Genomic DNA, 11,204 nt, shown 5'->3' with positions numbered 1-11,204 from the left:
TTCCGGCCGGTTCAGAATTCCTAATTATAAACCCCCCAGTCTCTGTCTTTGTCTCTCTCTCTCTCTCTCTCTCTCTCTCTCGGTCGTTGTAACACCGGACTCGAGGTACTGGGCTTCTCTTCCTCCTCCACAGCTCCCGTACGTTGCTACGTATATCTCTTCCAGGCTCGTGTGACGGGGACACTTGGTCTCCGATACACCCAGTTCTCATTCATTTATTCGCAGGAAAGGGGAAGGCGACAGCGAAGATGGAGGCGAATGAAGAGGGCGAGATGGTGGTGAAGCCGCTGATGCAGCGGGAGCGCGGGAGCTCTTCGCCCTCGTCCTTGTGGATGGTGGTTGCCAGCACAGCCATCGCCGTCTTCGGCTCTTTCGAGTTCGGCATATCGGTACGCCAAACAGTTATTGTGACGGAATATTGCGAGTTAGTCGAACCGATGCGAGTCGGGTTGACTTCTTGAAATTGAGAGTAGTGTTCTTCTCCTTTTAAGACCATGCTTAACATGAGAACGAGTTGAAGCTAAACATTACTGCCAAATTTGAGATAAGAACATGAGGAATGTTCATGCTTGATAATGACATGACTAACATGAATATTCATTCTGTTCTTTTAATATCATGATTTTCGTGATAACATGAGTTAGAAATGTCAGTACATTATTTCTTCAAACATGAAAACTATTATGAACTTGAGGTAATTTTAATTTGTGAAAGCATGATGTTCGTGATTTATGATTATATGATTAACATGATTGGTATAATATCCCGATTAGTTTTATATCGAAATTAGACAAGATTAAGATAGACTTATAAAGGTTTTATTGGTGTATCACTATTAACTTCAACTTAAGAATTTTGACCAATAGTTTAGGCCAAACGAAGTAAGCCAATTATCTTATCATGTCAAGTCGTGATATTTGGTATTGGAGTGACTACGTCTCACGTGATGGGTGGACTATTATTAGTTTTAGCATAAGTGTTTTGGCTAGTAGTCTGGACCAAACGAAATTTATAAACTAATTATCCTATCAGGTCGAGTCGTGGTAATTATTTGTTCTTTCTCTAATACCATTATTAATCATTCTTTTTTTAATACCATGATTAACATGAGAACATGAGTTAAAGCCTACTACTATTGGGAAATTTAAGATAAAATAATGGTCAGTATATTGTACAAAAAAGTTGAAACATAAATTTTTTTGCAAACTTGAGGTAATTTTAGTTTTTGAAAACATGATGTTCATACTTTACAGTGACATGATTCACATGATTGTTCAGTTTTTGCTTTTAGCATCATGATTACTGCGATAACACGAGTTGAAGCTTACTATTATTGGGAAATTTATGATAAAAAATGTCAGTATATTGTAGAAGAAAGTTGAAACAAAATCTTTGCAAATTTGATATATTTGAAGCCAAAAACTCAATTTCAAGCTTTACAATGACCAGAGTGCCAATATGAAGCTACTTGTTTGGTGACACTTTGTAGCTTCTACGTTTTCCATCAGCAATGCCTCATCTTTTAGTTTATCCTTTCAGGTGGGATATTCTTCACCATCACAGTCTGGAATTATGCATGATCTTAACCTTTCGTTGCCCCAGGTATGTTTTCAATCAGCAGATGCACCAAAACATTAGTTGAATATATGATCACTTTGCATTATGGATTTTATATCAACACATTTTCTTTTTGAAGCAAGATATCCATAAAGTTCTTTATCCTTAATCCATCCATCATTGTTTCCATTGGATTCACATGACAATTTTAAGCACTAAAAAGGATGTTATAGAAAATGACTCCACAATGGATTGAAATTGAAAGCCATGTGGCCCAATGGGTTCTCAGCAATCGGCATAGTACCCCTCGAAGCCCAGCCTACTTAAAACTGCATGCATGGTTGGTACTGGCATGACATGATATCTGTGTTTGCTGGTGAGCAACACATAACCCTTACATGATAATCGAGGGCATGATATTGGTCATCCCTACTATGCTATGAAGGCCTGGTTTTTATAACATCAGCTTCAGATTTGCTGTGTTTGTGATAGTCTTCTCTTTGTCCAAATAGCTTGCAGAATAGTTCTTTCTAAATTTTATTTGGTTAAGAGCTCAGTAAGTTTTAATTATATTGCTTACCTAAAACCTCTGGTTGGAAGGATGAAGGCATTCATATTATTTTTATTGTTATTAAGTTAGTTTTCCCTAGTAGTTCTTCAAGAAACTCAAATTTTGTTCTATTAACTAGTGAGTTCTATATTTGACTTAGAAACTTTTTCAAGGATGTTCTTAAACTCTGAGCATTATGTTCTGAAATGTCTAGATCTCCATAAAGTTATCTTATGGTTGTCTTAAGCTGTAAAGGAATAGTATCTATCTGAAAGGAAGACAAGCATGGGAGAAATGGAAAATCAAAACTTGACCATCAAAGTACTACACTAGGACATTAAAGTTGAATCGGTTGGTGACAGATCTATACTTTGTTTGGTGCAAGAAAGGAAGATGATAAAGACAAGTTCTTGAAATGAAAAAAGAGTTTCTCTGTTAATCCATTTTACATTTCAGCAATTTAGTTGTCTGCCACCTATTTGCCATTCTTGTTGCATTGTCTTGGATTTTTCTTCAAGCTTGTCTCTTCTTCTAGCTATTAGAAAGCCCATATCAACAAATGTATCCTCACTGTCTAGACACTCAGGAATATGAATGTTGTGGCAATCCATTTGGACTAACCAGAATGAGGTAGCTATCTGCTGCCACATAGTTTTTATAGCAGCAAATAGAATATAAGCAACAAAGAGGAGGAACTTGAGATGTCAAGTGATGTTAGTTTACTTGAAATATCAAGTGATCCTTTAGTACTGAGTTTTCCAATATTTTGGATATAACCTTGATGCCTCGTTTTGGATCGCTTGATCAGACTGATCATAGTCTTGATCTCAATATTTTCTTTTCTTTTTCTTAATGAACCATCCTGAGCTAGTTTCCTCTTAATAGACCGTGATGCTACAGAAAGTGCCAATGTGGCGCTCTCTTGGTCATTTAACTAGTTCCATACATGAAATGTTACTGAAATTGATGTGACTGATGCTGGTACTCAACTAGCATGGCATGTGCAATTTGACACGGACTACCATGTCTTGCATGATAATCCATATAAACTTATCAGTTATCTTCAGAGTAAACAAACTAAAATTGCTATTGATGTTGGCATCAAATGTAAAGGAATTGGTCATTATATGAACTGATCACCATTTTCGGAGGATTCATGCAAACTGCAAAGCATAGTTTCTTGTCTAATAAATTAAAAATATTCATTTATTATAATTGGCTATGCAGTACTCTCTATTTGGTTCAATCCTTACAATTGGAGCAATGATTGGTGCTATACTGAGTGGCAGAATTGCAGATTTAATTGGCAGAAGATGTGTAAGCTAAACATTCTTTCATTTTTCTCAAGACTGATTGATATCCGAGAAGGCACAAAATCCTAAAATTGATTCATTTCTTTGTTGCGCCATGTAATGCAGGCAATGGCAGTTTCAGATATTCTTTGCATCATTGGTTGGGTTTCTATTTTCTTAACAAAGGTTCTTATTTCCAAATTATGAAACTCATAACTGTTTTGTTCATTTCTGAGTTCCAAAAAAGATACACTCAGATAGTTGTTATCGATATCAAATACACCTCTCACATTTTATGAGCAATTATGAAAATAATGTTCATGATCTTGAGTACTGAATATAACGAGGTTATTATGTATAGGATATCATGTGGCTTGATCTTGGAAGACTTTCAGTTGGATGTGGTATTGGTCTTCTTTCCTATGTGGTAAGTTCACCTTATTAAGCCAAAAGTATTGCCTTCTTTTCTGAACACATCTTATATGTTAACTGTTTTTTGTTTTTTGACAAAGAAAGTGGCGAAGCCACCTGTAGAAACATGTGAAATGTAAACAAAAGTATCAGGACTGACACAGTACACAAAATCGCTCTATATCCATGCCATTTATTATCTTTTTCAATTATGCTATGAGCTGCTCATTTTTGTTTAGTATTGATTATCTACCAGTCTAGATAATTTATTTCAACCACTAAGTGTTCTTTGAGGTTGATCATGATTATGCAGTTATAGTGCATATCTATTAGCAGTACTTCATGAACATTTATGTCTGGTAGAATAAATATCATTATCAATGTTCAGATAATTCTTACAAATTCTAAGCAGGTTCCAGTTTACATTGCTGAAATAACACCAAAGAATTTAAGAGGAGGATTTGCAGCTGTGAATCAGGTAAAGGAAAGAAGCTGGATTCTACAAAAGCATTTTTGTGTGTGATTCTTCTGATAAAATTCTATGGCAGCTAATGATATGTTGTGGAGGATCACTTGCTTACTTGCTTGGAACAGTCCTGACCTGGCGTATACTTGCAATTATAGGTAGGACAATTTCCTTTCACAGTAAAGGATACTTCTTGATGCTAGAAAGATTGTTTATTCCTTATGTTAGATTTGTAATTGCAATTATTCCTTATACAACATTGATCTCTGCATGACCATTGCACTCTAGGATGTAAACATGAGAGTTTTGGTTCAAAGACTTGTCTTGAGATGCAGATAGGTAAATAGCTATGAGTTCTATGTAGAGGAGAAATCTGGTCCAAATTGCTCATGGGCAGATCAGTCTGGCATAGTATGGGCTTGCACCTAGCACTGCCTGGCTGCTATAGTAATGAGCCATGGTTGGCATGAGCCAAAATCCTAAGTGACGTTTAGAGGGTTCTCTAGATGCATGGAACATGGGCCCTCTGCAAAGGGAGGAGTCATTGAATCTTTGATGGTTCTCGCAAAACCTGAGAGCTGTTCTTTGGAGATGTATTCTTGGAGTGGAAGCTCTGATGTCTATCACTTGATCGCAGTCCCTCTTGACTGTGTCATATTAAGTTTTTCTTTTTTTTTTTCTTCATGATGTTTTAGTTCTGTTTTTTGGTGTAAATTGCTATCCTTTATCCTGGTATTTGCATCTCATTAGTAGACCGAGGCAGTGCCTGTTTCTTCAGAAAAGAGGAAAAAAATGGAGAACTGTTCTTTTAGTCTCCTTTAAGTAAGATACACATTCTCCTTTACAGAAATAAAGGATGAGAAAGAAATTTATGATCCCCAAGTGAGCAACAATGTTAGGAAGTTTCAGACCATTTCCTTGGAGTTTTGAGCATGACACAAATTAACTGGAGAATTTTCTTTTCAGGTACTTTTCCGTGTTTTCTACAACTTCTCGGTCTCATCTTCATTCCAGAGTCTCCAAGATGGCTGGTTAGTCACCTGGACCTTTGTCATAATTTTGAAGTGTTTTAGTGAAAACTAATCTTGAGGTCTAAGCGTATATGAGCCACATGAATAGAAGAACTAGTTAATCTAAACTCCTCAATCACCAGCAATGTAAAATTTCTATATAAGAGCCTTAGAAATGTATCATGTCTCTGTATTCATAATTCACAAAAGAATATGGAAACTTTATCACAGTGCTTCATAGACATGCATACAATCGGACAACATAAAAAACTGTTTTCTTTTGTGTTTTTTTGTTTGTTTATCCTCACTTATTTGTATAAACAGTTACAGCTTCAACAGGTATTTGAATCCTTAAACAGTATGATGAATGCTTGTGTATGTTACATGTTATGATTAGTTAGATAATCCAAATTTTCATCTTTAATTGGTTATTATCCGTTTGTATCTTTAGTTTTTTTTTTGCCAAGTATATTACTACAAATATTCATGAAATTGATAATTTTAAAATTCATAAAACAAAATTTAAACAAACAACCTTAAAGATCAAGTTAGGGTTTGCATATTTTGGCTGTGGTAGGTGGTGGGCTCGATTGATTTGTGTTAAAATTTTATAGATTGATTTGTGTTAAAAGCAAGGATTGAAATACTGTATTGTATCGGTGTTTCGAGCTTGGCTCGGTATGGTACGGTACCGTATACCGAGTAGTACGCTAGGGCATACTAAGTGGTACACCTAATTTAGGTGTAAAATCCTCCAAAAATATCTGAAAATAAAAAAAAATTAGGATAGGGTTTTTAAGTTAGAAATAAATATAGTAATAGTATAAGTTTAGCAAATCAATATAAATTAGGTAAGAATAATATCACATATCTTTTTCGGGCTTTGAGGAATAGTCTTATGCAAAGTTCGTATTTCAGTTCGTTATGGATTGTCCTTATGTAAATATTGAAATATTTACAAAAAAATTATTTGAATTGTTAGACTATTTTTTTATAATATAAACTCTAAAATTCAAATGAATTAAATAATCAGATATGTAGATATACCTGATTGCTGATTCTACCACTAAAACGAACAACGGGCCTCCACGGGTGGTGGATCGGGGTCCTCGTTCTTATACATCTACATATCAATTGATCCCACGACATAGCGTATTAATACACCGTATGCCATTGATGCATCAATATGGTGATGATCGTAGGTTGATCGTCATGAATCACATTTGTCCGAGGCAGCTCCTAAGGCATATATTGGTGAATGTCAGACCTTCTACTTTCGATACTGATCTACTGCTCTGTATCATACTGTTGCTCAGAGAAGGATGACTAATTATCACCGTACTGTTGTTGCCCGTATGATTCTCCATGATATGACGGGTGTGGATACGATGAACTTCTTTCTGTGTCTACATCATGTAGGCTCTGTTGCAGCTGCTCAAATTCATCCACTGCCTTCCCCTTCCCCTTCCCCTTCCGCGTATAAACTTGACCAGTACCTTGTCGAGTTCTATGATCTGAATCTTGGGTGACATGTGTAAAATGAGACCAACGACTCGGTCTATTGCTCCAGTACCTTGTCGAGTTCTATTGCTCCTCGGTCTATGCACCACCCTCAAATTGTGTAGACAAGACCAACGACTGCCCGACATCGCCGCCATCATTCGTCGAGACACTGTTGTCCGTGTTGTTGTCATGTCTCTAGACCGAGCGAGTTACTAAATGTGATTGTGAAGGTGTCTTGTCGCCCGACTCGATTCTTTCCAACGATACGACTGTTGAAAACCTATGAGAAAGGGCTCTAACAATCAATTTGACCGTTGGAGCATTGTTATCGAGCGGTAACGGTTGAGTTCGATCGTTACCGAGTGGTAATAATCGAAATCGACCGTTACCGAGCTGTGTCGAGCGGCAACGATCGAAATTTCGACCGTTACCACCCGATATAACCCCATATCATCCTATACGGGGCGCTTTTAAGCATTCTGCCCGGTATGCTGTTGGACCGGTATGTACCGGCTGTACTGGGTGGTATCATTCGAAACTGAATACCTTGGTTAAAAGTAATAACTACTCAGACAAAAAAGTTGCAAAGAACTTGATATCAACTAATGACATTAGCAATCATGAAATATCTCTATTGCACTCTTTTCTGAACTATTTTGCTCTTACTGGCGAAAAATTCTCATTATTCTTCATTATTAAATGGCTGATACAAGGTAATAAAAATTTGATTGTTGTTTCTTAGTTCCAGCTGCTATTTTCATTGCCAGGTTAATTTTACTAAATGTTTAACTCATATAATCAACAATTTTCTCCTTTATTTAAAATTCTTGCATTTTAAAGTCTCTCTCCATATTCTAGAAAGTATAGTTTATTTCTACTCATCAATTAAAAAAATTAGGGAAAAGGAGAAAATAAGAAAATTAAAAATATTATTATTTAGAACAAGTGAAATTACTGGTTTTTAGACCTTAAAGATGAAATGTTTCATCTCCTAAGGCCCCAGGGCATAATTATTTTTGTTGAGGTGGATCATTGGGTATCCAAGATTGGACTGTTCAGTTCAGTAAAAATTTACCGTTGATTAAACTAAATCCAAGCATGTGTACATCATGCAGGCTATGGTAGGTAAAGATCATGAATTTGAAGCAGGATTAAAAAGACTAAGGGGGGAGCACTCTGATGTTTCTCAAGAAGCAGAGGAGATAATGGTACTGTGTTTATCTTCAAACAAATTTTCTACACAGTTACACAATAATTTATGTATTATAAGAATGGAAGATTGTTGACCCAGGAGTTCACAGTAAACCTTCAAAAACTTCCTCAATCTGGTATGCTGGACTTGTTTCAGAAGAAATACCTTCACGCAGTCATCGTAAGTGTTCATCATCTTCAATACATATGGGTGATGCTTTAATTTTGCTTGAGGGTTTCTTAATATTTGAATTCAATAATAGGTTGGAGTCGGACTTATGGTGCTTCAGCAATTTGGAGGAGTCAATGCAATCTGTTTTTATGCAAGTGAGATATTTGTCTCAGCAGGTAAAGTAATAATATCTCTCTCCTAATTATTCCAATTAAGAGTGTAACTCTGGCCTCATCTAGCAGCATTATGTTTTTCATGTTCCAGAGTAAGCAATAGAAATTTTCATTTATGTTTTTCTTTTCTTTTTTTATTAAACCAACTCTGGTGGTTCCAACTACTATCTTTTGATGGTGGGAGGTGGTTATTCATTTGAGAAGAAGAGGTCAAGGCCACAAGTATGACTATCAATTGTCTGGGATCTTATGCAATTTTTGCTTCTGAAACTTTTAGGGAGCAGTATTTTCTTCTTCTTGAGAAAAAACTGGCATGAGTTTGCCCATTGCACTAAAAGGTCATCACAGATACAAGCTCCACAGAGCTGAAGGCACAGTCAATATACAAAGAAAACATCCTGCAACACTACAGGAAGCATCAAGTGTTTTTACCTCCAGAAGCTTCACAAACAATGAACATAATGAAAAACAGAAACAATGTCACCAATTCTTCATGCCTCGAACTTTTAATTTTTGTTTTTCTGGGTGAGAAACATCAAATAAATTTAATTCCTATAGGGCACTAAAACTTTGTGATACTTACAGGTTTTTCATCTGGTGATACTGGAATGATTGCAATGGCCGCAGTTCAGGTTCATTTTCTTAAACATATTCTACTTTGTTCCTTGATTTAAGACAGCATAACAGAATTGCTATCTTGCAGATTCCAATGACCACCTTAGGGGTACTTTTGATGGATAGATCTGGAAGAAGACCACTTCTAATGGCAAGAAACTGCATAAGCAATTTAAACCCGTCCATTTCAGCTTGTCCTTTCTTTTCTCTAAAAAAAGGATTCACACAGTTTCTCAGTAACTTTTCGATTCCAGATTTCTGCAGCAGGAACATGCATAGGTTGTTTCCTTGTTGGTATATCATTCATGTTGAAGGTCTTTACTAGAACCTGCTACTCTCTTGAATAAATTTTACAGAGAAAAAGAAAATCTCGTACTGATTTCCTAAGGTCAACAGGGACATGAATTCTCAAAGGAATTGAACACCGTGCTTGCTCTGGCTGGCATACTGGTACCTATATTCCTGTTGTTGCATAGCAATTGAAAGTGTAACTTTCATATTTATACTTTCATGTTTCTTGTCATATCAGACATACACGGGATCATTCTCGCTGGGTATGGGCGGAATACCATGGGTCATCATGTCAGAGGCAAGTCACCTGAACTCGAAAGAATTAGATAAAATTATATCCTGAAACCATAGGTTCTGATAATTGACATTTTGGATACAGATATTTCCTTTGAACATGAAAGGAACAGCAGGAAGCCTTGTGACCTTGGTTAGCTGGGTGGGTTCCTGGATTATCTCATACACTTTCAACTTTCTTATGATGTGGAGCTCAGCTGGTAATGAGAACCAACGTAGTGTCACTTATCATCTAATATATGACACGCCTTTGATTCGATGCATATTAATATGGACAAAAATCGCAGGAACCTTCTTCATCTTTGCAAGCATTTGCGGTCTTACTGTTCTATTCGTGGAGCGGCTTGTACCAGAAACCAAAGGACGAACTCTAGAAGAGATACAGGCTTCGATGAGTTTGATTTTACAGTGACCATACAAATTGTCAAGTTGGGACAACTAAATCATCCAATAAAAAGAAAAACAATAGCTTTCTTCCATGATAAAAGCTTCTCTTTTCAAAAATGTTTTGAATACTATGCTCTGGTACCATATTTATCATGATTCAAACCCAAAACCGTATGACTTTGGGAGAGTCATATACCGTCACAAGAGTTGCTCACATTCAATGTGAGACTATCATTGGGTCTTGGTGTTCTCAGCTCAGGATAACAGTTAGCTAAATTAACTTTTTGTTGATTTATTCCATATACTTTCTTCAAGCTTTTACCTCATAAGAGATTCTAATCAGAGATTGAGTAAAAGGTTGCCATAACCCTTTTTGATTTCTAGTTGGAACATCTTAATGACTCTAGTGATAAGTTTGTTATCAGAATCTTTTGATCATTTTCACCACTTGACTCTAATTTGTTTTCCAGGCTTTTGTAGATTTCTGCAGGTCCTACTCTTGAGCACACTTGGAATGGATTCATTGCTGTCCCCATTGTCCTAAGACTTTGGATGATCTTTCGACTCTGAGATGCCAATTTCAACCTTGGTCCAGAGGTACATCGATTCCATTTGATCAGATTGGACTCGATTGGCTTTGATTGAAAAAGGAGGTATAATTTTCAAGAACTGGTTCGAATTAAAATGGTTTCAATAATTTCATGTTGAGATTTTTTTTTCTATTTTATAATAAATATAATTCTTAAAAATATAATTAATAGTGTCAAATTTCTTGATTTGGGTTGAGATGAAACAAAAATGGTTAAAATTTTTAGTGGGACGGGGAAAGTTGGAACATATTTCACCTCTTCTAAGCTTTAAAATGGCTAAAATGCTTTTATTTATTTATTTTAAAATGACTAAATCTCTATCATCTCTCCTTTCACCTCTATTTACTTTTTTTTTTTGAATTGGTCCTCTCTATCTCACTTGTTATCATCCAACTTAGTGTTCATATTTTTATTCCTTTGACCAATAAATCTTTTTTTATTCTTTGAGACGGTTTACGTAGACAATTTTACTATAAACTCTCTCTAATATATGTTCTATTATAACTTTCGTCATAATATATATCTATATATTTTAAAATTTTAACATTATATCTAGGAATATTTTGTTTTTAATTTTTAATAAATCAACAATGTATTTTTCCTCCTTCCTCCTCTTCCTCTTCATCTTTCCCCTATCACTTTTTCTTCTTCCTTCTTTTTATCTTCTCCGTCGTGTTCTCTTCTTCCTCTTTGGTATATACT

At 35.7% G+C, this 11,204-nt stretch overlaps 1 protein-coding gene across 2 annotated transcripts; it reads left to right on the top strand.

Moving 5' to 3' along the window:
- LOC135650215 (sugar transporter ERD6-like 5) lies at window positions 1-10,004 on the top strand. 2 transcript variants are annotated; one of them, XM_065169445.1, is made up of 19 exons: window positions 1-138; window positions 226-389; window positions 1,540-1,602; window positions 3,335-3,424; window positions 3,526-3,585; window positions 3,761-3,826; window positions 4,223-4,288; window positions 4,359-4,434; window positions 5,243-5,307; window positions 7,905-7,997; window positions 8,081-8,161; window positions 8,244-8,328; window positions 8,911-8,957; window positions 9,029-9,091; window positions 9,195-9,254; window positions 9,337-9,390; window positions 9,470-9,529; window positions 9,611-9,725; window positions 9,813-10,004. In XM_065169445.1, the coding sequence occupies exons 2-19, from the start codon at window positions 249-251 to the stop codon at window positions 9,935-9,937; spliced, it is 1,410 nt and encodes a 469-aa protein (XP_065025517.1). In that variant the 5' UTR covers window positions 1-138; window positions 226-248; the 3' UTR covers window positions 9,938-10,004. The 2 variants fall into 2 exon arrangements, with proteins under 2 accessions (XP_065025517.1, XP_065025516.1); XM_065169444.1 differs by having other exon boundaries at window positions 3-105.
- The last annotated feature ends 1,200 nt before the right edge of the window (window positions 10,005-11,204 follow it).

The sequence above is a fragment of the Musa acuminata genome, chromosome BXJ3-9 (genome assembly GCF_036884655.1).
Source record: "Musa acuminata AAA Group cultivar baxijiao chromosome BXJ3-9, Cavendish_Baxijiao_AAA, whole genome shotgun sequence".
NCBI classification, from domain to species: domain Eukaryota; kingdom Viridiplantae; phylum Streptophyta; class Magnoliopsida; order Zingiberales; family Musaceae; genus Musa; species Musa acuminata.
Note: the sequence above shows the minus strand (reverse complement) of the source record. Positions and strands in the feature narration are given on the sequence as shown.

Excerpts from the sequence above, each read along its gene's own strand:
- LOC135650215 (XM_065169445.1), top strand. The coding sequence starts at position 249 with ATGGAGGCGAATGAAGAGGGCGAGATGGTGGTGAAGCCGCTGATGCAG. Across the intron at positions 7,998-8,080 it reads AAGAAGCAGAGGAGATAATG|GAGTTCACAGTAAACCTTCA; the intron begins GTACTGTGTTTA and ends TTGTTGACCCAG. Across the intron at positions 9,530-9,610 it reads CATGGGTCATCATGTCAGAG|ATATTTCCTTTGAACATGAA; the intron begins GCAAGTCACCTG and ends TTTTGGATACAG.